The sequence below is a fragment of the Tauraco erythrolophus genome, unplaced genomic scaffold, assembly GCF_009769465.1.
Source record: "Tauraco erythrolophus isolate bTauEry1 unplaced genomic scaffold, bTauEry1.pri scaffold_60_arrow_ctg1, whole genome shotgun sequence".
In the NCBI taxonomy this organism is placed as follows: Eukaryota; Metazoa; Chordata; class Aves; order Musophagiformes; family Musophagidae; genus Tauraco; species Tauraco erythrolophus.
In genome coordinates this window covers 1-25,512 of record NW_028238628.1, presented here as the reverse complement: position 1 = coordinate 25,512, position 25,512 = coordinate 1, and the positions used below count along the sequence as shown (strand labels likewise).

General features: G+C 57.7%; 2 protein-coding genes across 2 annotated transcripts; one reads left to right on the top strand and one right to left on the bottom strand.

Annotated features, from left to right (window-relative positions):
• Positions 1–6,647: 6,647 nt before the first annotated feature.
• Positions 6,648–20,394, bottom strand: SENP1 (SUMO specific peptidase 1). Its single transcript, XM_086630925.1, is given in 23 exon segments — positions 6,648–6,825; positions 6,828–6,869; positions 7,386–7,473; positions 7,851–7,935; positions 13,368–13,447; positions 14,667–14,731; positions 14,734–14,818; positions 14,820–14,870; positions 15,337–15,395; positions 15,398–15,466; positions 15,647–15,740; positions 15,742–15,786; positions 15,788–15,799; positions 16,081–16,165; positions 16,248–16,286; positions 16,563–16,602; positions 16,605–16,616; positions 16,802–17,049; positions 17,126–17,229; positions 17,551–17,707; positions 18,674–18,827; positions 18,933–19,004; positions 20,337–20,394. Coding segments are annotated over 23 exon segments (1,770 nt in total). The 3' UTR covers positions 6,648–6,799.
• Positions 20,395–22,958: 2,564 nt separating this feature from the next.
• PFKM (phosphofructokinase, muscle) lies at positions 22,959–25,504 on the top strand (the record flags this gene model as incomplete). Its single annotated transcript, XM_086630920.1, is given in 11 exon segments — positions 22,959–23,030; positions 23,138–23,215; positions 23,390–23,579; positions 23,818–23,863; positions 23,865–23,978; positions 24,075–24,119; positions 24,209–24,317; positions 24,392–24,480; positions 24,561–24,669; positions 24,748–24,873; positions 25,496–25,504. Coding segments are annotated over 11 exon segments (987 nt in total), but the record flags the coding sequence as incomplete, so codon positions are not given.
• Between the last annotated feature and the right edge of the window lie 8 nt (positions 25,505–25,512).

Sequence of the window (25,512 nt, the reverse complement as noted above, 5' to 3'; positions counted from 1 at the left end):
ATCTCCCGCACCGCCGGATCCGACCCCGGGGGTCCCATTTCCCCCCCCCCCCCGAATCACCCACCTGGGTGGGTGCTTGATGGCCGGAGAGAGGGTGATGGGGCTGGTTTGGAGGGGGGGGGTGTGTGCTGAAATAGGGGGGTCTGTGTCTGAGCCGTGGGGTCAGCGGCTGATGGCGGGTGGGGGGGGGCACATCCTCAATTTCCATCTCCTGGGACCCCCCCCCCCGGCTTCTCAGAGCACCCCAAAGTCCCTCCTGCAACACCCCCCCCTTTTATCCATCCCCCAACCCCAGATAACCCATCCTTAACCCCAAATTATCCATCCCCAACCCCAATTCATCCATCTTTAACCCCAAATTATCCATCTCCAATCCCAAATAATCCATCCCCAACCCCAAATTATCCATCTTTAACCCTAAATTATCCATCTTTAACCCCAAATTATCCATCCCCAACCCCAAATAATCCATCTTTAATCCCAAATTAACCATCCCCAACCCCAAATCATCCATCTTTAACCCCAAATTATCCATCTCCAATCCCAAATAATCCATCCCCAACCCCAAATTATCCATCCCCAAACGAAAAGGTGACCCCAAAAACCACCCAAATCCGGGGTACAGCCCCTACTGCGGGATCTGGGACACCCCCCCCCCAAGCACCCCCAAACCCACTCCAGCCCCTAACCCCAAGGTGCGGGGTGGGGGTGGGGGGTTCACTCCCTTTTCCCCCCCCCTGGAGCGAGGGGAGGAGGGGGAACAGGGAAGGATTCAGCATCCTTTGATGCTGAGCCCAGTGTGGTGTGTGTCCCCCCCCAAAAAAAAGCCCCTATTTGGGGTGGCAGGGAGCCAGGGCCCCGAGCGCAGCCCCGCGGCGCCCTCCCGCCGGCACAAAGCCGCCCTCTGTGTCCCCGGCCCGGAGGATGCCGGAATAAAAAAGAAAAAAAAAAAAAATAGGAAAGGGAAAAAAAAAAAAAGGAAAAAAAAAAAAAAGTAAAAAAAAAATCAGGGAAAAAAAAAAAAAAATCCCAAAAAACGACGTTTCTGACCGGGGACGGCTCGAGGGTCCCGCGGCTTGAACGGAGACCGGGCTCGGGGCGGGATGGGGCCGGGGGGGGGGATTTTGGGGATTTTTGTTGGGGGGGGTGAGTTGTTTTTTTTATTTTGGGGTTTTTTTTTTTGAAAGGGAGCGGAAAAAAAGCAGCGGGGTCGCGAGGCCTAATGAGGCAGCGGGGCCGGAGGGATTAGTGGGGGGGGGGGGGGTTGTGGGGGGGACCCTGGGGGGGGGGCGGCGGGGGGGAAGCTGGGCAAGGTCCATCGTTAGGAGAAATTACGATCAGGAGTGTCGTGGAGTGTGCTGGGCCTCCCCCCGCCCCCTTGTCCAGTTTGGGGATGAAAAATTGCACTGGGGGGGGAACTGGGGGGGCAGTGACATCTCGAAGGACCATGGCCCTGTGTGTGCCCCACCCCCCCTCAGCTGTTGGTGGTTGGAGAGGCAAGAGGGGAAACTGAGTCACGGCTGGTGCCCCCCCCTGCAGCGGGGTCGGGGTCCTCCAGGCATCCCGCATCCCGCCGGCTCTGAGCGGTGCGGTCCCCAGTGGAAGGGGGGGGATTCAGGGGATTTGGGGGGGGGGGATCCCATATCTTCCCCCAAAATGAAGCCAATGCCCCACAAAATCAAAGATGGGGGGGGGGGTTACAAGAGGGATGTCGGGATTAACCCCCCACCAGGTCCCTAAATGCCAAGAATTGGCCCCAAAGCAGAGCACCCCCCACCCCATGAAGCCTTCAGCACCCCCACATCGGGGTGGGGGGGACCCCAAAAGCACCCAGAGCTCAGCTGGAAACTCCTCCCCAGCCATTTTCAGGGCTCAGGGGCCAATACACCCCCCCCCTAGAGCCCCCACCCCTGGTTTGGGGGGGGTCTGATGCCCCCCCACCCCCGGCACAAGGGCGTCTGTGTCCGCACACGCCGTAAATCTGGGACTCGCTTTTCCTGGGCACTCGCCTAATTATTGCGCCGGAGCGGGCGCCGGAGCGGGCACCGTTTACCCAACAATGCGGATGCCAATCGCAACACGCGGCCGCTCGCTGCAGCCCACAAAGGGCATTTTTGTCCCCAAACAGCTTTATTTTTTTTTTTTTTGTTCCCCCCTCCTCCTCCTCCTCTCCCCTTATTTTTTTTCTCGTCGCAGCCGCGATGGATTCGGCGTCGGGGGGTGGGGGACGGACGGACGCTCGTCATGGTGGCACCGGGAATGTGTTTTGCCGACGGGGTTTGGGGGTGATGGGTTGTGGTGGGGTGTCCGGGGTGGCTCGATGAGGGGCTCCTGGGGGTGGGAAGACCTCCGGGATGCGCGGCACGCGCCGGCCACGCTCCGGCATCGAGATTCCCAGCGGTGGCTCCTCCGTTGGTCACTCAGATGGTCACTCAGCTCCTCCAGGCGTTGGCCTTTGGACCCCATGAGGGACGTCCCGGTGTCAGGCCCTCTGGTTTGGGTCCTGCCCTTCGCTCCAGGGAGCTGGGGTCAGCAGATCCCAAAAGTGCTCCAGGCAGAGCTTAGTGATTTGCCCGGATGCTTCACCCATGGGTCAACCCCTGGGAAGGCAGCGGAAAGGAGATGGGATCCAGTGCGGCTCCCAAAGCCACATCTCCCCCATCATCATCATCATCAGGGGCTGGAGGTGCTGGGAGGAACCCCACGGCTCAGGGACCCATCTTCCACGGAGAGAAGCTCCTCCATGCAGGAAGGCACGGATTAGGCTCGGAAGCCCAACGGACCAAGAGAAGGTCCTTGGCCCATCCTCAGCCCCCGCTGAGAGCCGGAGATCATCTGTTCACCCCCTAAATTGAGCAGGAAGCCCGAAGTTCTCCATCGAGGCATCGTATCGAGATGACCCCAAGTGTCTCTTGGCTCCCAGTTTGGATCCACCTGGTCCAGGTCAATATTGGAGCCGCTCGGCGCTGGCCGGAGGCGACGCTGGAACCCGCTGCGGAAACCAGCGGGGCCGGCGCGGGGTCCGGGGCCGTCCCGCCAAGCCCGGCTGTGGAGGAGAGCCAGGAAAAAGGGACAACTGTCCATTTTCAGCGGATGCAACTCTCCGTTTCCTCCTTTTGAGGACCCAGAAGGATGCCCAGGGCAGGAGGGAAGGACGGAGCAGGGTTCCTGGGGCGGAAGGGACCCTCTTGCCTGCAGAAAAAAAAGAAATAAACCCGATTCTTTTCCCCAACAATCTGCAAAGGTTTTTGGCCGGTGAGTTTGCAGAGATGCAACATGTTCTCCTACGGAATGGGATCAGGGAGCACCGCTCCGATATTCCCCAGCAGCATCCCGAGAAGCACCGGTTCTCCGTCCCGGCTCCTTCCATCCACCCCGATACCCGCTGAGATTTTGCAAGAAGCCCCCAGCGAACCCCCTCCTCGGGGTGGGGGGGAAGAAGACGGAGACGTGGGGGGACGCGAATCGCTCCGTAGGGGCTGGTGGAGGCTGGAAAAGCTCCTCAGCACGGAGTCGGGGCCAGGTAATTCCCGACTTCTAGGCACGGCGTTGGGAGCGGATGAATGGAGCATTGAGCCCCGGGGTGGCAGACAGCGCCGTGGGTATTTGCAGAAGCCACGTGTGTGTTTGTGAGGAATGTCGAGAGACGTTCCTAACTGCCTCTTTGGAAAAGACCGGGCAAAAATCTTGCTCATGTCTAGGAATAAGGAGAGAGGAAGGAGGTAAAAGTCAATATGACCTGAAAATCCCCAGACTGGGCCGACTGGGCAACATGATTTATTCTATTAATACGGCAGAAGGAAGGGCAGGAATAAATGCTGAATGCATTTTTGGTGGCCGCAGAGGGGGTGGGAGCCTCTCCGGGGTCCCAGCAGCGGCGAGGCACAAGCCGCCTTTGACGGGGCCGTTCTCTCCCTTGGCTTTTTCGGGATGGGGGAGCCAAGGAAAACAAGGGCCTTGTTGATTTTGCTCCTGGGACACGGTAAGGGGCTCTTTCTACTGTTCAGAGCGGGGTGGTGGGAGCTGGAAGCTCCTTCCCAGGGCTGGGAAGAGAAGCCTTAAAGCAGGTTACTGGGACAGGATCCCCATTCCCAACCCACCACCTCCAGCAAGCAGCAAAATCAAAGGCGATAACGCCCAGCAGTGCGACTGCAAAAGCCTTTTAGCTCCAGCTCGCAGCAGCTCTGGCTCCTTCCTCCAGCAAATTGGGCTAAAAAATCACCGGATTGAGAACAGCCAGAGCCTGCTGAGAGCTGTTTCTTTGAACTACGAGGGTGAAGGACACAAAACAGCTTCCCCTGAGCAAGGGGGCTGCTCCCAACCAGCGATGCTCCGGCTTCTGCACTGGGATGCAGCTCCCGAGTTGGTTTTGGTGACCTGAGAATCACGACACGTGCACAAAAAGAGAAAAGATACGTCGCTTTTATTTCCTCGGCTCTTTACTCGCAGTAAAAGATAGAAAAAAGGTAGTAAATGAACTCGGTATAAAACACACAGAGGGGGGAAGGACGGGGTACAAACCAGCCTACAAAGAACACAACCCCGCAGGAGCAAGGGGGGGAAACGGGAGGAATTTTGTACAAAACTACTGCTTACAGGTAGAGAAAAAAAACGTATAAATATCCCTCCCCATCTGGAGACGAAAAATACAAAAAGACATTATATTTTTTTACTTAAAAAGGTTATGTACACGAGAGAAAGAGCAGGTTGGGCGGCTCGGAAAGCTTCTCAAACACTCCCCGCTTCCTCCTGCATCGCACTTGAGAATAAATTAAAACAGTCGAAAGCGTCGGCACGGCACAGCCCCCTCCGAGCCGGCCCGGAGAGCCTGGAGGAAGGAGGGTAAAATGTTCAGAAGCAGCAGGGCATCCCCCCAAAAATCCCATTTTTGGAAGGGTTTAAGTGCTTCTGAGCATTTTTTCTTCTCCCCCGCCGTGAGCGATGGGGACGTGGCTCATCCTCGCGGCTCCCGGGATGTTGGATGTACTCGGAGATTCCTTTGGAAGCGCTTCCCGACTTGCCCACCACGCCACCTTTGACCTGGCACCAGCCTTTCTCCCCAGGCAAAACATGTGCAAAATCTCCCGGAGAGAGGGGAGCGATTCCGATTCCTTGCGCCCGGCCGGGGCCCTCCGTGCCAGGACAAAGGTGGCGAGAAGCCGCGGCCCCGGCTCCTGCGAGGAGGGAGAGCAGGGCCAGGGAGGGGGGAAAGAAGGAAAAAAACCACCCTACAAACCCAAACCCAACGCACACGCAGACTTTGTTCTTTGTCACTCCGGGAAAAACATTTGGAAATATATATATACACAAAACAATCCAACGGTGCCGTCGGCTCTACAGTTTGGTACCTGAATTTCCGTAAACAGTTGGTGCTTAAAGAACTGGGAGCCCGATTCCTCGGGAAGAAAAACGACTCTGCAAAAGCAGCAGGGAACGAACAAGATGCTTTCGGAGCTCCCCCAGCTCCCACCTGCCACCCCGAGGGATGCCCGACCTCCCTCCAGCCTCCCAAAACCTGCGGCCGGGATGTCCCAAGAACCCAGGGTGCCAGGTTACGACCTCGGGATGGGTGATAAAGGGCAGAGTCTGTGATGGGTGAGAAAATTCTGGCTTTGAGGACAGAGACAGGATAATACAGGAGTAGAGGAAACACCACGAAGGTCCCTCTACGCACAAGCGCTCCTGACATCCCCCCCAAACAGGATTTTGCCCACCCAACTCGGAGCTCTCCCGGTGTGCTGAGCATCCAGAGCCATGTAAGTGCCTTCCCGTGGCGTGAAATCCAGCCTCCCCTCCCCAGAGTCACACCAGCAGCTCAGCGAAGCTGCGAGAAGCAGAAAAATAGAAAGTTCTTTGAATTTCTGAAGCTGCCCCTTCGAGTCTCAGCACCTGGAAACGTGTGTAAAAATAGGTCTGGAAATAGGAGGGGAGGAAGAAAGAAAAAGGAGGAAAGAAAACGGAGGAAAGAAAAAGGAGGAAAGAAAAAGGAGGAAAGAAAAAGGAGGAAAGAAAAAGGAGGAAAGAAAAAGGAGGAAAGAAAAAGGAGGAAAGAAAAAGGAGGGAAAGAAAAAGGAGGAAAGAAAAAGGAGGAAAGAAAAAGGAGGAAAGAAAAAGGAGGAAAGAAAAAAGGAGGAAAGAAAAAGGAGGAAAGAAAAAGGAGGAAAGAAAAGGAGGAAAGAAAAAGGAGGGAAAGAAAAAGGAGGAAAGAAAAAGGAGGAAAGAAAAAGGAGGAAAGAAAAAGGAGGAAAGAAAAAGGAGGAAAGAAAAGGAGGAAAGAAAAAGAGGAAAGAAAAAGGAAGGAAAGAAAAAGGAGGAAAGAAAAGGAGGAAAGAAAAAGGAGGAAAGAAAAAGGAGGAAAGAAAAAGGAGGAAAGAAAAAGGAGGAAAGAAAAAGGAGGAAAGAAAAAGGAGGAAAGAAAAAGGAGGAAAGAAAAAGGAGGAAAGAAAAAGGAGGAAAGAAAAAGGAGGAAAGAAAAAGGAGGAAGAAAAAGGAGGAAAGAAAAAAGGAGGAAAGAAAAAGGAGGAAAGAAAAAGGAGGAAAGAAAAAGGAGGAAAGAAAAAGGATGGAAAGAAAAAGGAGGAAAGAAAAAGGAGGAAAGAAAAAGGAGGAAAGAAAAGGGAGGAAAGAAAAGAGGCAAGTGTGCTTCTGGCCATTTCTATTGCGCGCTGGCCCGCGGGTGGGTTTATCAAACCATGGCACACAGCTCGTTGGCGCTGTCTCTGCCGCAGCCCTGGCACGCCCGGGCACATCCGGGCACTCTGCTCCGACCTGGCGGGAAGCGGCGCTCGGCACGGCGGCATCACAAGAGCTTGCGGTGGAGGATCTCCAGGCCATCCGCTTGCGGAAATAGGGCATGTGTTGCTGTGGGAGAGAGGAGAGAGGAAAACGTCCATCAACGCGGCTTCCACTTCCAAAAAAGCTTTTCCCCCCCTTTTTTAGGGGAAAAATTCACCTTCCATTATGGAAAACAGCATAGCGGGTGAGATTTGGGCAATAACGTGGCTCTGGTCCTAGTTTCTAACAATTAGAAGGAAAATATTCACGCACGGGATATTCCAGGGAGGCTGACAGCGTTAAGGAACGCCGAAATTCCCTGGGATTCGGGCTACGACGTCCCACTTTCACTTTTTTACCAGCGGGTCCCGTTATGGGGCTGGGAGCTTCATTCATCGGTGACGCATCCCATGGATTTGGGTCCCACAGGAGACCCAAGGATGGTGAAGAGCCACCACGATGCCTCGGTGCCAGCTCTGCCCCGAGGAGCGGCGGCACGATCCCGCCGTGGGCTGGGGGCACTTGGAATCCGCAGGGAAGGGGGGAATATGTGTTCAGTGCCACGTGCCCGTCTGCACGAGGGGCACAGCGGGGTGGGCACTACCTGGGTGAAGTGATGGGTTTGTCTTTGGTGATGCAGTCGGCGTATTTGCAGGCGAACATGCCGCAGTCGCTGCCGGTCATCTGCTGCGGGATCTCCTTCGAGGAAAGGACACAAATCCCAACGTCAGCTCCAGAGGAAACGGCTTCCGGAGGAGCCAACCCCCACTTCCCACCTCCTAAAGATGAAGAGCTTCAAGGAAAGGACTTCTCCCTGCACGGGCGGGCACATGCCAGTGTGAGGAAGGGGAGATGAAGACAAGAGGGTGGGCAGCAAGAACCAAGGTGGCACCGGGGCACCGCTGGCTCAGGAAAACCGCCCGACCTCCACGGAGGGCTGGATGGGCATCTGCAGGAGAGCAGTCTGCCACCAAAGAGCTGGGATTTGTCCACCCCTGCCAGTCACCACAAAAACCTGCCAGGAAAGGGGCATTAGGGCCAAAAGTGGGCACCAGGAGACCCTTCTCCAAACCCACCTGACTCCTCTTACTCAGCAGCGACCAGCCATTAGTGTCAAATTCCTTCCGTTTCTTGTCAAGGCTTTCCTGTTTCAAGTATTGCCTGGAGGAAGAGAACAAGGAAGCTTACTGGAGGGACTGGGGAAAGCAGCCAGTACCCCACAGGCCAGTTTGCCCAAAGATGTTCTCTGCCGTGTTTGCAGAATTAACACAAAAATGGAAGTCCAATATTTTTGTCTCGGGATACGCCGGTTTAAAAAGGGCTCTGCAGAGCCAGGCTTTGAGGCCGTCAAAAGGACCGAGGAGAACCGAAAAACTCATCCAAAAAAAGTACCTGCCAAGCAGAGAGTCAACACCACAAATAAACCAGCAAGAAAAAAAAAATCTATTCATCGGAGAGCGACTCAGGGCAGAGGAAAGGCCCGGCTGCCACGCGGCCGCCTCAACAGGCTCCGGCAAGCGGAGCGGTGAGGGAAGACCGGAATGCTGATGCTCCATCTCCGACAGCATCCTGGTGCCTCTTGTCATCTGAACATCTCACTTGGCATGAAGGTAGACAGGAGCAAAGTTGTCACCACCTGAGCAGCATCCCAGCAGCTCTGGAACACCACGCTGCGTGTAAAGCGTCAAAAAAACCCACCACGGAGCTCCTCTCCAGGCTGGTGGTGGGTTCAGCTCACTGGTAGATGTTCTCCTGGAGCTCTTGTCCCAGGTTTCCCTTCCACTCTTGACTGGGATTTCTTCTTAGCACAGCAGAGAAGCCAGACAAGTGCTCTCAAGGAGAGGCAAACTAGGGAAGATGATCCTGATTTTCTCAAACAACGTCCGAGGTTTGGGGATGGAGGGGCGGCAGCACCGGGAAAAGCCACACCACAGCCCTCTCCGAGATGTTTCTACAGGGATTGAGTCAAGGGGGGAGCACAAGTGGGAGAAGGAGGCAGGCATGGCAGGGGTGGGATGTCAAACACTCTCCAGCAGAGCTGCAGAACCAGTCCCATTCCAGTTCCTAGAACTGGGGAACAAGGAAAGCTCACAGGTACCAGCCCATCTCCTCTGCCCAGAGAGGCTTCCACCAGTTTGGCCTAAATTATACCACTGGAAGAATAGAAAAGTGGTTTTTTTGTTTCCCCTGTCTCCTTGAAAAAGTCTAGAAATTCTACCAAGACTGTGCCTGAAGGACACCCAAGCACCTGCCACACGTTTTCCTTGCGGATATGAACACCTTGAACCGCTCCCTTCACTGGGGAGCACGGGAAGGGGGGCTCAGGAAGACATGGACACAAAGGTGGACCAGAGGGAGCCCCAGGGAGATGAGGTGATGGGTCCAGGACATGATTAGAAGTCCCTCTCTGTTGGCTGCCAGCGTCACGAAGTGGCATTCAGCTTGGCAGACACCCTCTGTTCATCTCGGTCACCAAAAGGACCCGGAAGATCTACAGAAACCATCTCTTCCACGTTTGGCATCTTCCCAAAACAGCCCGAGGAGCCCTTCTAACTGTTGTGGCTGCGACCAGAAAGTTTGGAAAGGAAAAGCAAAGGGATTAGACGCTGCTGGCTCAACGGAGGGGGGGTCAAGAGAGCACCTGGCACGGCGAGCGAGGCAGGTCTGGCGGCCAAGGCGGGGAGATGTGCCATCTTTGGAAATCTGATCCACAAAGGCTGGCCAAATCCCATCTCGCCGCTGGTGAAACGCCGGAACGCCACGGGAGGAGGGGGGCGACGCCACCCGCAGACGCGTCCCAAAGACGTAGGGTCGAACTCACTGCCCTGGTGCCAGTCAGGGAACTTTCCTCTATCCTAATTTAAAGAACTTTCTCAAGGAAAACTCTCCTGGGCTGAAGAGCCCCTGAAGCACCCGGCGGGCGCTGAACCAAGCGCTCCAAGGGGCAGCAGAACCCCCCAAGCACCTCTGAACGCAGACACTGCCATCGTGTCTGCAGAAAACAGGTGCCCAGAGAGGTGGTGGATGGCTCCATCCCTGGAGACGTTCAAGGCCAGGTTGGACGAGGCCCTGAGCAACCTGATCTAGTTGGAGATATCCCTGTTCCTTGCAGGGGGGTTGGACTAGATGACCTTTGAAGGTCCCTTCCAGCCCGAACCATTCTATGATTCTATGAAAACAGCCAGAAATGGGTTTTGCTGGATTTTAGGAGTGTCCAGGAGGGGACTTCACCCTCTCTGGCAACTGGATCAGGTCCAGACAAGCATTTTCTATCCGTCTCATTAGCTGGACACACGCTCCCGGCCCCGGTTCTCGCAGCCCAGGGGCTGCTGGCTGCGATCTGCTCCCGGGAAGTTCTCCGCTTGGCTGCTTTGACTCAGCTGCAGTTTGGACAAGACCAGACCAGCAGGGGGGAAAATCTCCCAAGAAAAAAAACATTCCCTGAGCACGAGAAGTCTCCGTGTCTCATTCTCCAAATCAAAACCTAACGCACGGAGCAGAAATTCCTCGCGAGTTCCAACAAGGGTGAGCTGAGCCCCCAGGACAGCAGCAGGAGGAAAGGAGGCAGACTATCTGCACCACACCACGACCGTGGGGAAAACATTTAATAATTTAATTTAATTAACGGCCTCATTCCAATTGCAATAAAAAAAAAATCCTGGCAATACTGCCTCCTACAGAACCCCACTTGGATCCTCAGCTAAAAAAAGAGCAGCAGCACACGGCCCACTGCGTTCCGCACGCTGGAGACGGCGAGCGGAGCCGTGCGGATAAAGAAAAGGATGCACCACGCAAGGAACTGGGAGGAAACTCCCAGTATGGATCAGGCTTGCACATACGGAGCGGAGGCAGGATCCAAGCACCAGACTCAGCTGGCAGACAGGGAAGAAAACCAGTAAGTTCACCCAGTGCGGAGTGAATGAGCGACGGGGGGAACTTCGGAACATCCAGTTTTACCAGTGACTGCCACCCGCACGCAGCAGCCAGGAAACGTGGAGCTGTTTTCCAGAAGAGTGATGAAATAAACCCACCACGTGTGGGTCACAGGAACTGTGACCATCACCTGTGTGGTTTCCCAAAGGAAATCTACCTGCGCGCGGAGACCAGCAAAAACCAGACACGGCGTGTAAGAAACAGCACTGGTCCCACTGGGTAAGAGCATGAAGCACCTTCCTGGAGGAGACTGGAAGAAAACGCCTCGGCTTCGAATCACACAACAGCTTCGGGAGGCAGAACTTCATGAGCTTTGTCAGGACCTCAAGGAGAAAAGTCTGCCACGGGAATTTTAAGCGGAATTACACGCCAAAATCGAACCCAAACAATGCCTGGGACGCCCCTCCAAGCACCGCGGGCTTTTCACCTCATCTTCCTCAATCTGAAAAGGGGATTCTTGCCCTCTGCAGTGCTTACACACCCCCTAAAAGCTGAGCAGGTCCCTCAGGGAAACTGCTGGAATCTGCTCCGGAGGCACAGTGCTGGAATCTGCTCCGGCACAGGGATGGCGGCGTGACGGCGAGCGTCGCGAGCCGCCGCTGCCGGCGGCAGACGAGGATATTTCACGGGCGCGAGTCGCTTCGTTGCACCCTCTCCTCCAGCCTTGCTGCACTAGAATCAAGTTTTTTGCAGGAATTTTAACGGGTTGGTTTATGTCCTCTCCAAAACACAGGCCCTTCCAGCACAGCGAGTCCTGGAGGCAGCTTTTCTCACAACCCTCTCCAGCTCTCACCCCCACGTCGCGGACAGCCCCGACGGCGACACGAAGCACTGCAGCCACCAAACCCTGAACATCTGCGGTCCCTACTCACCCCTGGCCTGGCCAGCGGCCCTTGTATTTCATCAGTCACTTTCCCTGTGCCTCAGTTTCCCTCCTCGTCAAGCCTGGGCTAAGGGCACAACGCTCAGCACCTTTAGGAAGCTCTAAAGATTGAAAGCACGAAAGGGTCACTAACCATGAATAGGACCTCCGTCCCTTCTTCCCGGTGTGATCCTCCCACTGCATTCAACCAATAAAAAGCCTCCTAAAAGGAAACAGAGGGAAAACAATTACGTCCAGGGCAACAGTGACCTGAAATCCCGGCTCCACCGCTCGCCCTGCACGGCTGGAACACCTTGCACCCTCTGCTACTCTCTACCACCAGTTTGGGGACCTGCTCCCTCATCCCAGAACCCTGTGACCGAACCACGGGCAGGACTCCCAGGTCCTGCTCTCACCTCCCAGGTGCTTGGCCTTCACCAGACATCCGTGCCTTCTTCCTTGGAATGGAAGGAACTGGTTTCCCCCCAGGCCATTCCTGCCCCACGGCAGCCCAGTTCGCACCATTCCCGGACACAGAGGCACAGCCACACCGTGACACTAAGAGACGCTGCTCTGAGCCGTTTCCAAAGGTTTTATACTTTTCCTTTCCCTTTCCTTCCTTTAAACCAACACCACGGAACCGAGTGGAAAAGGGAAATGACTATTTTTACAGTTATTTAACAAAGCCGGCGCGGCAGGCAGCAGAAGGATGGTGCTAAACGGGGTGGAAATGGCATTTGCCTGCTGTCTCCTTTTATCATTATCCACATTCCTGGACTGGATGAGCGATGCCTCCGCTGACAGACTCGACCTCATGCCACAAGACTCGGGATCGTATTCCCGAGGCAGCGTCGGAGCCGAGAGGAGAAACTGAACCGACCCAGGGTCGGCGTCAGAGCGACTGTGCTGGGAATCCCTTTGCAGCCCGATTCGGAGCAGGGCTCACAGCCCTACGTGACCAGGGACCTCGGGAAGGGCCTTCCTCAATCCCACCCGGAGAGGAGCTCGTTTTCAATCATTCCATGCAGGAACACCTGCATATACAGGAAACCAGTTCTGGATTTGACACGCAAGCACCTCTTTCTACGAGGAGCGGCGGGGAGCAGGCAGCCAGCTCCGCTCCCGCCCGGAGCATGGCTCAGGATGGGAAACCGAGCCCTCCTCCGCAGTCCCGAGCCCAGGAAGAACAACTTTCACCCAGCTCTGGCCTGGGAGCACGGCACGGCGTGCTGGAGCTCACAGGAGGAGACCCATGGAGACCTCTACCCACGGCCTGATGCAGCGGGCACTCCGTGCCCTATGGATGCCATCAGCGCTCTCCGGAACCTCCTTCTCCAAACAAGGGGCCGAGCTACTGCGCTGGAGCTTTGCCACAGGCAGGAGAAGCTCCCACCTGGAAGAGGCCAGAAGGTGCCATGTCTTCAAGTAGCTGCAGTAGGAGGGAAGGACCCCCATCCCTCAGGGTCTGAGAAGCTGTTTTCCTCCTCAAGATGATGCCCACGGAGACTCTAAGGCTGATAAAGCCTCAACAGAACGGGATGAAACCTGCCTACACCCACAAAGGTCTCACTGAGAGATCTTCTGGGAGGAGAAGACAGGCCACCAGCTCAGGACTCTCACAGACCAGCTTTGGAATCGCGTCAGCGGTGAGACTCGAGGTGCGAAAACCGGGACGTTCCTCTGCATCTTCCTCTCGGGACCGAAAGGGGCTGCTCCCACGGAAGGGTTGTCGCTTCCGGAGGGAGAGAAGCAGCTGTCTGGTTTTTCAACGGGCACGACTCAAACAAGTGCTACTCACAACAGTATCCTGCAGGCTTCGCTGTTTATCCCGCCCATGGAGTCGTAGTAGGTGATGGTTTTTTTCCTGAAGTCGACGACCTGCACAAGGAGAGATCCGTGAATAACACAAGGAGCTCATCTCCTTGCCAGGACACGTGCTGGAGGGAAGCAAGTTTAGAGTCTGGAGAAGAGAAGGCTCCGGGGTGATCTTCCAGCACCTCCCAGTACCTAAAGGGGCTACAGGAAAGCTGGAGAGGGGCTTTGGACACAGGCATGGAGTGACAGGACACGGGGTGATGGCTTTAAACTGGAAGAGGGGAGATTTTCCATGGGATACTAAGGAAGAAATTCTCCCTCTGAGGGTGCTGAGGCACTGGCACAGGTTGCCCAGAGAAGCTGTGGCTGCCCCATCCCTGGCAGTGTGCCAGGCCAGGTTGGATGGGGCCTTGGAGCAACCTGGTGTGGTGGAGGGTGTCCCTGCCCATGGCAGGGGGGTTGGAACTGGGTGATCTTTGAGGTCCCTTCCAACCCAACCCACTTCCATGATTCTATGATTTCCCAGCAGAGAAGGATTTCGGAGGACTTCCAACATGTCCACTCCAAAATCCGCCCTCGCTGCCGGATATTTAAGCATTTGAACCTCTACATGGAGCCCAACCCGAGCGCGTTCCGTTATCCTTATTATCCTTATCCTAAACACAGACAGGTTCACGGAGGCTTTGCTCCACCTGGTGTGTGCACAACCAAGCAGTTCAAGACAGGAACCCCCCCCCCCGGTGTTTTCTCGGGGCCCCACAGTCCCATCTCAGGGCCCCCACGTCCCACTTCCACACCACCTTTCCGGGCGGTTCAACAAGCCTCCGCGGAGGTCCGAGCTCCGGAGGGTGACGCAGCCACCCGCGATCCGTTAGCGCGCGGCGCCGGCAGCCAAGAGGGGGAACGGAACAAACCAGGGGCAGGAGGTGGAGAAGCTGGGCACTATCTGCCCTCTAAATCTCTCCAAAACGATCCCGTGGCAACGTCTCTAAAGGTGAGTTTGTGGGAAAGTGGAAACGAGATCTTTCTCCGGAGAATACGTGAGCCTAACGTGACCTTCCACAGCTCCTTGGATTTTTTTTTTTTTCCTTTTTAAAGACTAAAACAGCACAAAAAAGTTGCAGCTACCTTTTAACTCACTCTAGACTTTGATTTTAGCCACAAACACCAATTTTTCCCCCACGTCAACAACCTGAAAAAGTGCATCGCTCGAGAGCCGGGGAATTTTTTATGGGATCACCTGCTCCGGTTGTGCCCCACTGCGAATAACCAAAGCACTCACTGCCAGGCACCAGTGCACTCCCAGGTGAATGGGCACCAGGAGGAGATCCACGGAGAAGATATCCACTTTTTCGTCCACCGTTTCACAGCCTGGTACCCCGCCGTTTTAATTTGGTGAAGAAGAAAGTATTGAAGGCTGTGAACTGCCGGCAAAACCCTTCTCTTTGCTCCGCTCCATCAGCAAATTCATGTAGAAATTGATGATCTGGGAAAGAAGAAAAAGCATCCAGGATGTGTTTAGTGCGGACACTTCTGCACAAGGCGCTCCGCCCCTGTGAAAATTTAGGTGAGAAACTGGTTTTGCCCCCACTGGTCCCTCTGAAAATCTGTCTCCAGGGGATTTACAACAGCTCCACAGCCTTAAAAACCATCAAAAAATCCAGAAAGATTGAGGAATGCAGTCTTTGATATTTAAAAATTACCTTTTTTTTGGGCCCTTATCATGTCCCAAGGTCATGTCCCACTCCTCCCAATATTATTTCTTCTTCACTTGCCTGGTCTAGCCCAGGGGTTCTCCTGAGATTCGCCGCTCCGGAGCGCAAACCACAGCCCGCACCCACTGTTGGCTCTCGGATTTCCTTCAGCACGGAGAAGGCAGAGCGTTTGTTCGCTCCGACCTACTTCCCATTGTCCAAGAAAACCATTTTCTTGGCCCAAGGAAGACCCCTCACCTCATCGTTGAGCCAGTTCAGGTTATTGAGGGTCTGAATGTCCTTCCGAGTGATCGTAACCGAAAAGCTTCGCTGAGGACCTCGTCCTGGTTCCCCGCCTCGGACACGTTCTTTATTTCCTTTTCCTTTCCTACAGGAGGACACAGAGAGCTCCTGCTATTCCCCTTGCAAAGGCGGGATTCAAAGCCAGCTTGATCCTTTTTGCTCCTCGGAGGACCAAAAGGGAAGAGCTGTTTCTGTGCACGGACGTCAGGGAATCACATCCGTGTTTCCATCTGTTTGTGGACACCAGATCCAAGCAGCGTGTCACCTCGGTGATTTCGGGGACTCCTCTTCGCCGTCAGCCGACTTGCATCCTCCTTCTCTTCTGGGACCACCGTGACAGGAATCTCCTTCTCAAGGGGGTACTCGGAGATTTAAATCCACCAGATCCTGCACGGAGTGTTTCCTGTTCCTGCAACCGCTGAAGGAGAGACCTTTGATTAGGTTGGTGCCCACGGGAGCCGCCTCTCCGGGGCTTCCAGGGGAGCTACATCCCGAAGACCAGCACTGGGCACGGAAGGGGAGTGTTGACCCTGGCAGCGACGCTCCAAGAGCCCTTGCCAAGGGAAGAGGATGCAACAAAGACACCAGAACCCCCCAAGGAGTGGATTTTTGTCATTTTTCCCCATTTCCAAGTTCCTTTCTATTCCGTGGTTTAACGCTTGGGCCCGCCGAGAGCGCTCCGTCGGGAATTGCTGCTACCTGGCTTTGCAGCTGTAAGGCCAGAGCCTTCTGCTCCTCGATCTGCCGCCACCTCTCCCGAGCTCGGGAATCGTAGACGCTGGTCCTGGGAAGCAGAGTTTGCGCGAACAAATCAGCGTTCCGTTTCCGCTCGCGACGGGAAAACGGGGCAGAAAACCTGAACTTACAGTTCTTTGATCCACAGCTCCGCCTGGAAGAACGGGAGGCTGGAAAAGGGGAGAAAGGACAGGTGTAGTGTTCTCCTTCACGTGGAAAGGAAGGAATTCCCTGAAAAGGGATTTGGGGGAATTATCCAGAGCGATCCGCAGCCGGCTCTCAGGAAAGGGGTTTGATTCATCACACGAGTTCCCGTGACTACAGCAAACTCTGCTCTCTTCTCCAGACGCCCAGAAAGCCACCGGCGCTCCGCATTCCCACCTTTCCGTGGAATTAAAGCCGGTGCAACCCACCCTCCCTCCAGGTACCACCTGAAAGCCTCTTACCTCGGTGCTGGAGTTCTGGAATCCTTTACCTTGAGCAAATGACAGAGTCCGACCCTAAAGAGAGGAAAGTTTATGGAATATTGTTCTCCTCACCATTACTACCCACTTCCACGAGTGCTGGAGGACCCCAAATCCAGACAGAAAGGGAAAAAACGGGCTTGCTCCACACATTTAAGTTGATTAGAGGTTTTGGGATTTTCCTTTTGGGTTCTGTTTGAGTTCAGCTGGAGGTTTTTTACCTTCAGACTGCGTATTTGATGCTGGTAGATCTTCTTGCTGGTGCTGGGCTGTGGAGTTACTGGATTCAAAGATGCTGGAGGGGTAACTGGGGGCAGAGTAGAGCGACGGTTTGCGCGACGGCTGCTCCCGTGCTCCGAGGATGCTGGTTGCTGGACTGGCTGGTGCGATGCCGTGAGCTTCAAACAGCTTCGAGTTCTTGCTGGGAGTTTCCTTCACGACTGTTTTGCTGGAATTTGAACACCTGGACCTAGGAACAACAGGAAGGAAGTTCCCAGCGAACCACCGCGGTGTGTTGGCTGAGGAGGAGCATTTTACACACTCACAGATGGAAGGGGAACAGCGAAGAGGGCTTGGAAGTGGAAAACTGTTTTCCTGTGACCATCTGGAGCAACTGCCTGTAGATCTCGCGCTCTTCCTCCCGAACAGTCTGCGGGGAAACAAGCAGATATGTCCAACCAACATGATTCCAACACAGACACCAGGAATTGTGAGCGGATACGCATGGAAGCGGAGATTTTATGGGCGCAAGCACAGACAGGGGTCTTGGAAAGTTCAACCATCAGCCTTGACCAGACCAACCGCAGTCGGAGAGTGACCCTGAGCAGAGCTGAGGCAGCTTCCACCCGGCAGAAGGAGCAAATCCAGCTCCAGACAGTTGGTCAGATCCAACTGGAGGACTCCTAAAGGTCTCCTGAGGAGATCCTCAGAAAAACCCACCCACCAAACGGTCTCCCGGCCTGTCCTTTACCTCTTCCGCCGTGCTGACGAACCGGGGAGTTTTCTTGGGGCTGAGGAGGCTGCGGCGACACGGACCGCTCCAGGAAGGACTCGGAGCGGGTTTGATGGGAAAAGCCGACGCATGGCAGTGGTGGTTCGATTTTCCACCAAAACTGTTGGACGTCCCGCTGCCAGGAGAGAAAAAGAAACGCTTTTATTTGATTTTTATTCGATTTCAGGCTTGTTTGAGTCCGTAATCTCCTTCTCCCCCATCCCCAAACCCAGCCAAGAACGGGCTGCCCAACCATGATTGGGAATTACTGTTTCACCCACGTTTTAAGAACCACCTGGAAGCTGCTGGCTCTCCATCCGCTCGATCCGAAGCCGCTCCGAGGCCTGTGCCAAGCGGACGCCGGCAGGTGGCACTGCGAGGCCGAGGAGCCACAGCCTGGCAACCCCTGCCCAGACCTTCCCGCCAGATCCACCAGCTCCCGCTTCCATCCCGGCACCACAAAATGGCTGAGCCTCTCCCGGTGACCCCGCTCCTGGTGGATTTTATTTATCCCTGGCAGCAGACGCCTCCCTCACTCGCTCCTCCCCGCTCCGGCTCGCCTAACAGCCCATAAAAACAAAATACACCATCAATGTGGAGTTTCTCCCATTGAAATGGAATTTTCCCCTGTTTGCAAACAAACGTTGGATACTGCGGGGATTTTCAGGAGCAAAAAGACTTGACCCGGTCCAGAAAGTGTGGAGCAACACCAGTTTACACCAGCTGCAAAACCAGCTCCTGCACCCAGCACCACATGCACTAACCAGCACGTTTTCATCGCCAAACGGCGACATGCTGTTTCCCCCAGTTTCCCAGTGGTGTAACGGTGTTCCCGCTCCCATCCCAGCACTCCGAAGCGATCTGTTACACCACAGAGGCAGGTTACACCACCCCACACCCTCCCAAAACCTGAGCTCACACCCTTTACGCAGCACCTTGGCCCGAGGGAGGTTTACAAACACCACATGGCACCGATGGACGTGGCCAACCTCGAGCTACACAACTATTCCCACCCTTAATTCCCTCCGGATCGACACCAGTGTGGGGAAAATCCCCCCCTGAAGCCCCCACAGGGCTCGGCAGGGAGGGCAGCTCGACTCACCTTGGGTTTTTCCGAGCTTCCAGGTAAGAACTCGGCTCACCCTCGGCTTCTGCGGGGTGCCCAGCGTGGGAACCCCCCCTCCACTGCCCGTTGGCACCGGCGCCGAAGGCTCGAGGCTCCCCCACCGCCCGGTAGCTCTCCGGGGTGGGGAGTTCTGCAGGGGAGAGACACAGTCAATAAAGAGCCACATCTTCCTTCCCAAGCTGCTGGGGGAAGGGATCAGCCAAAATCCGTGCTCCGGGGGGAAACACCAGCTTACCCGGGCTGTAGTTGAGGGCGCAGGACGCGTTTCCGGCGGGCAAGCGAAACCACTGATCTTGCTGGGAAAAAACTGCGCGGAGAGACGGGCTTTTGGTCAGGAGACAGCACAGCTCCACCTTAAACCCGGCGGGCGGTGTGAAACCGCAGCTCCTCCCCGGCCACACCATTAAACCAGCAACTGGTGAAGCAGGCTGGTGTAACGACACACTGGGGCTGGTCCGGCAACATGGCCAAAGCACCACGTGATCTCCCATTCCTGCCTGAACTCCGCTCTGCTGGGCACACTGGTGGTTTTATTATGGAATCATGGAATGGGTTGGGTTGGAAGGGACCTCAGAGATCACCCAGTTCCAACCCCCCTGCCATGGGCAGGGACACCCTCCACTACACCAGGTTGCTCCAAGCCCCATCCAGCCTGGCCTGGCACACTGCCAGGGATGGGGCAGCCACAGCTTCTCTGGGCACCCTGTGCCAGTGCCTCTGCACCCTCAGAGGGAAGAATTTTCCTTAGATCCCATCAAAATCCCCTCTTCCAGTTTAAAGCCATCACCCCGTGTCCTGTCACTCCACACCCGTCCAAAGCCCCTCTCCAGCTTTCCTGTAGCCCATTTAGGTACTGGGAGGTGCTGGAAGGTCTCCCAGAGCCTTCTCTTCTCCAGGCTGAACAGCCCCAACCCTCCCAGTCTATTAAGACAAAAACCCAACGCTGATTCCAGCTTGTTACAGGGCAAAAATTATCAGCTTCCCAGCCACGCCGGCGACTCATGGGGACACAAACATGGCGTGAGGGTACACACACGCGTTTGCCGAGCGCGGGTTCATCACCCATGGGGGGATTTCACATGTGATGTCGGTTTGATGCGCTCGTCAGTAACCAACAGCAGGAGTTGGATCTAAGGGAGAAATTCTTCCCTCTGAGGGTGCTGAGGCACTGGCACAGGTTGCCCAGAGAAGCTGTGGCTGCCCCATCCCTGGCAGTGTGCCAGGCCAGGTTGGATGGGGCTTTGGGCAACCTGGTGTGGTGGAGGGTGTCCCTGCCCATGGCAGGGGGGCTGGAACTGGATGATTTTTGAGGTCACTTCCCATCCAACCCATTCCATGATTCCATAAGTGCTCCATGTTACTGAGACGCTGCCACCAGAACCACCCGCCAGTTGGAATTCAGGGCTCGGGGGCCGCTGCGCTGACGGACCCTCCCCACAGGGACACCCCACGGACGGGGAAACGGGAGCACGAGAAGTCCTCGCCCCCCAAAACCCCATCCCCCCCTCCCCAAACCCCATCCCACCCCCAAACCCCAGCCCACCCCCAAACCCCAGCCCACCCCCCCAAACCCCGTCCTGCCCCCAGACCCAGACCGGGGGCCGGTGACCGCGGCAGCCCGGCCCCCCCCCCCCCGCACCTCGCCGTCGGGCGGGCAGGCGGCGCCGCGGTGGGCCCGCGCGGCGCCGGGCCTCCATCCTCACGGGCTCCGCCGCCGCATCCGAGGCAGCGGAGCCGCCGGCAGCTCCCGGCGGAGGAGAAGCGGCGGAGCGGGCGGGCGGCGCCGGTTTTCCTTCTGGAAACGGACAAAAGGAGAAAAACGTCACGGGCCGCCGCGCGGCGCCCGGGGCGGGCGGGTGGGGGTGGCGGCACCGGCCGCGGCTCCCGCGCCCCCCCCGCGCCGCCCCGGGCCGAGGTTCCCCCCCGCCGCCCGCCGCCGTCCCCCCCGCCCGGTCCGGCCTCGCCGCCATACCGGAAGCGGAAGCGTCCCGAGGGCGCGCGCGCCTTTCACGGGCTCGGTGGCGGCAACCGGCAACGAGGCGGCCGGAAACGAAAGTCGGCGGCGCCGGAAGTGACGGCGGAGAGAAGCGGGCGGGGGGACGGGCAGGGAATGCGCATGCGCTGAGGGGGCTGCGGGGACAGGAGGGCGCCCCCCGCGGCGTGGCGGTCCCGGGGGGTCCCGGGGGCGGTGTCACCCCGTGGGGGCTGTGAGGCCGCGTCGCTCCGTGGGATGTTCCCGTGTGGAGCCGCGTGCGCCCGTGGGGCAGCCCATCCCAGTACAGCCCATCCCAGTACAGCCCATCCCGGTACAGCCCATCCCAGTACAGCCCATCCCAGTACAGCCCATCCCGGTACAGCCCATCCCGGTACAGCCCATCTCAGTACAGCTGATCCCAGTAGAGCTGATCCCAGTACAGCCGATCCCAGTACAGCTGATCCCAGTACAGCCCATCCCAGCACAGCTGATTCCAGTACAGCCAATCCCAGTACAGCCGATCCAGTACAGTTGATCCCAGTACAGCCCATCTCAGTACAGCTGATCCGGTACAGCCGATCCAGTACAGCTGATCCCAGTACAGCCGATCCCAGTACAGCTGATCCAGTACAGTTGATCCCGGTATAGCCGATCCCGGTACAGCTGATCCAGTACAGCCGATCCCAGTACAGCTGATCCAGTACAGTTGATGGTACAGCTGATCCTGGTACAGCTGATCCCGGTACAGCTGATCCAGTACAGCCGATCCCAGTACAGCCGATCCGGTATAGCTGATCCCAGTACAGCCAATCTGGTACAGCCGATCCCTACAATCGATTCCATTACAGTCGATCCCTACAGTCGATCCTGTTACAGCCAATCCCATTACAGCCAGTCCCATCACACGATCCCAGTACAGCCAATCCCATTACAGCCATCCCATTACAGCCGATCCCATCACGGGATGCCGATCCCATTACAGTCGATCCCATTACAGTTGATCCCATTACAGCTGATCCAGTCACAGCCGATCCCATTACACGATCCCGTCACGGATGCCGATCCCATTACAGTCGATCCCATTACAGTCGATCCCATTACAGCCATTCCCATTACAGCGATCCCATCACAGGCGCCCGGCTGACAGCAGCTCCGGTGCCAGCGCCGGGCGGGCGATGGTGCCCATTCCTGAGCTCTCCCCCGAGGCCTCCGGCTCTTCTTCTCGGCCGCGCTCTCCCTCGCCGCCCTCCTCCTCTTCCTCACCTTCCTCCCCCCCACCCGCGGGGGGGGCACGCGCCAGGTCAGTGCCCGCTGGTGCCAGCAGGGAGGACATACTGGCACCGGTACGGACACCGGTAAAGTCAACACACCGGCACCACGATGCCCCCCCCACCGTAGCGGGGAGGGGACGCCCTCCCCACCCCCCGCTGCCATTGGGGCCGCCCCTCCGTCCGGGGGCTCCATTTAGAGACGGGTGGAGCGCAGGTGCCAGTCTGCGGGTGCCACTGGGAGAGGGGGGGTGGAACTTGCCGCCCTTCCCACTTTATTTTGCCCAATTCTCCTCTTTTCCAGCCAAGAGATGGCACAGACGCCCGGGACACCGGCACACCGAGAGCCTGGGCACCGGCAAAGCCATCGCCGTCCTCACCTCGGGGGGGACGCCAGGGTAAGGGGCACCCCGGTGCCCCCGCAAGGGTGGTGTACCAGGGTCGAGCCTAATTTGGGGAGAAACTGGGTGAAAATGGGATTTTGGTGGCTTTGAGTCGTAGTTTTGGGGGTGACCTTGGGGGGGGGGGGGGCTGTGGGGTGAGGGAGCCGTGGGGCAGAGCTAAAGGGGGTTTTGGGGTGCATGGGGGGGGGGGGCTGAGGCACGTACCCCGTGCCAAAATTTGGGGGGGGGGGGGCTTAAGGGGGGCGGCAGCACTCTGGCACGGAGCCAGCACTGGGATTGCCTAAAACCGCCGGGATTCAGCCCAAAGTTTGTCCTCTGCCCCGGGGATATGGGGGGGTACCCAGCGGTGGGGGGGGGGACACACATCATCCAGCCCGCGGGGGTCTCCGCTCGGTGCCCCCCCCCACCGCCGCGCTGTCACCCGGTGTCATGCGGCGCCGCCGCTAAATGTCACCCGGGTAAAAATAACCCAAAAATAACCCGGGCAGCTGCGGGGCCGGTGCTGGGGTGGGGGGGGAGGGGGCATGGGGGGAGTCTGGGGGGGCCAAGCGCAGCACTGGGGCAAACACCACCTTTGGGGGTCCCCGTGGTGACGCTGCCCGCCTCCCCCAGGCATGAACGCGGCGGTCCGTGCCGTGGTGCGGGTGGGCATCTACACCGGTGCCAAAGTCTACTTCGTGCACGAGGTGGGTGCTGACCAACGCCCCCTCCCAGTATTCCCAGCGCCCCCCAAACCTTACTGGGGGTTATTCCAACACCGGGGGGGGGGTGTGTGTGTGTCCCGTCATGCCAGGGCTACCAGGGACTGGTGGACGGTGGGGACAACATCAAGGAGGCCACGTGGGAGAGCGTCTCCATGATGCTGCAGCTGGTGAGCGCGGCTGAGCGCGGCCAACTCGGTGCACCGACGGCACGGGGTGGGGGGGTCGGGAAGGGATACGGTGTAACCTTACGCCACGGCACCGGGGTCAAGCCTGAAAATAACCCGCAACCGGAGCCGGGATGGATGGATGACGGATACGAGGGTGCCAGGGGGGTTCCGCAGGGGGGCACGGTCATCGGCAGCGCCCGCTGCCAGGATTTCCGGACGCGCGAGGGACGCCTGAAAGCCGCCCGTAACCTGGTGAAACGTGGCATCACCAACCTCTGCGTCATCGGCGGCGACGGCAGCCTCACCGGTGCCGACACCTTCCGCGCCGAGTGGAGCAGCCTCTTGGCCGAGCTGGTGAAAGTGGGTACGTGTCCGTCCGTCCGTCCGTCCGGATGCTCCAAGATTTCTTCCGCGGGTGTGAAAAGAAAAAGGTTTTGAACCAAAATCAGGGCGTCTGCGCCAAAACCAAGAGGTTGTACACAAACTGGTGGGTTTTTTCCCTCCGTGCCGGAGGTTTGTGCCGGCGTTTGGCCCCGTGGGGATGGTTTTATGGGAGGGAGGGGGGACACAGAGGGAAAAGGGGGTGTCCCACCCTGTGCCAGGGGGCATCACGGCGGAGGAGGCGAAGAGGTCGAGTTACCTGAACATCGGGCATGGTGGGCTCCATCGACAACGACTTCTGCGGCACCGACATGACCATCGGCACCGACTCAGCGCTGCACCGCATCATGGAGATCGTGGACGCCATCACCACGGCCCAGAGGTGAGGGGACCCCCCCGTGCCCCCCGCGCCGGGGGGACCCAGGTTGTCCGCACCCCATTCCGGTTCGCCGTGGGGTGAAACTCGTGTCTCCCGCAGCCACCAGCGGACTTTCGTGCTGGAAGTGATGGGTCGCCACTGCGGGTACGTCCCCGCGCTGCCACCCGCATCCGCTTCCAGATTAAAAAAGTGGGGGAAAAAAACCCTAAACTGCCTTTTTTTCACCACTCCAGCTACCTGGCGCTCATCACCGCCCTGGCGTGCGGCGCCGACTGGGTCTTCATCCCGGAGTCCCCTCCTGAGGATGACTGGGAAGATCACTTGTGCCGGAGGCTGACGGAGGTAGGATGGGCTGGATGGGCTCCGGTGGGCACCCCATACCGTTCCCGGTGTCACCCCCTGGCTTCCCCCCCCAGACCGCGTGGGCGGCGCGGCTGAACATCATCATCGTGGCCGAAGGCGCCATCGACAAGCACGGCAAAGTCTCACCTCCGACGACATCAAAGCGTGAGCGGGGCAGGGCAGGGAGGGCGACCCCTTTGGTTTCATTCCGGCCTTTTCCCGGCCCGCCCGGGGCGGATCCAGGCACGTCCCTGTCTTGCAGCTGGTGGTGAAGCGTTTGGGCTACGACACCCGGTCACCATCCTGGGCCACGTGCAGGCGGCGGGACGCCTCCGCCTTCGACCGCATCCTGGTAGGCAGCTCCCTCCCGCCCCGATCCCGGCGGAAAAGGGGGTCCAGGGGGGGTGACGTCCCTGTCCCCGTGCCGCAGGGCAGCCGGATGGGTGTCGAAGCCGTCATGGCTCTGCTGGAGGGGACCCCCGACACCCCCGCCTGCGTCGTCAGCCTCTCGGGCAACCAGGCGGTGCGCCTGCCGCTGATGGAGTGCGTCCAGGTGGTGAGTACGGGGGACGGCACCCCCGGAGCCCCCGGGATCCCCACTACCGGCTGCGCTGCAAACCCAGCCGGCGCGGTGCAAACCTGGCCAGCATGGTGCAAACCCGGCCGGTGCGGTGCAAACCCAGCCAGCATGGTGCAAACCCAACCGGCACGGTGCAAACCCAGCCGGCGCGGTGCAAACCCAGCCGGCGCGGTGCAAACCCAACCGGCACGGTGCAAACCCAGCCGCGCGGTGCAAACCCAGCCGGCGCGGTTGCAAACTCTGCCGTGCGGTGCAAACCCGGCGGTGCGGTGCAAAGCCACGTGGTGTAATGCAAACCGGTTGGGATGGTGCAAACCCCAGTGGGTTCGATGCAAAGCCGCACGGTGTGGTGCAAACCCAGCCGGCACGGTGCAAACCCAGCTGGCACGGTGCAAAGCTGCACGGTGTGGTGCAAACCCAGCCGGCACGGTGCAAACCAGCCGGTGCGGTGCAAACCAGCTGGCACGGTGCAAAGCCGTGCCGTGCGGTGCAAACCCAGCCGGCGCGGGTGCAAACCCAGCTGGCATGGTGCAAAGCCGCGCGGCGTGGTGCAAACCCAGCCGGCGCGGTGCAAACCCCCCACCTTTGGCCCCCGCAGACCAAAGACGTGACGAC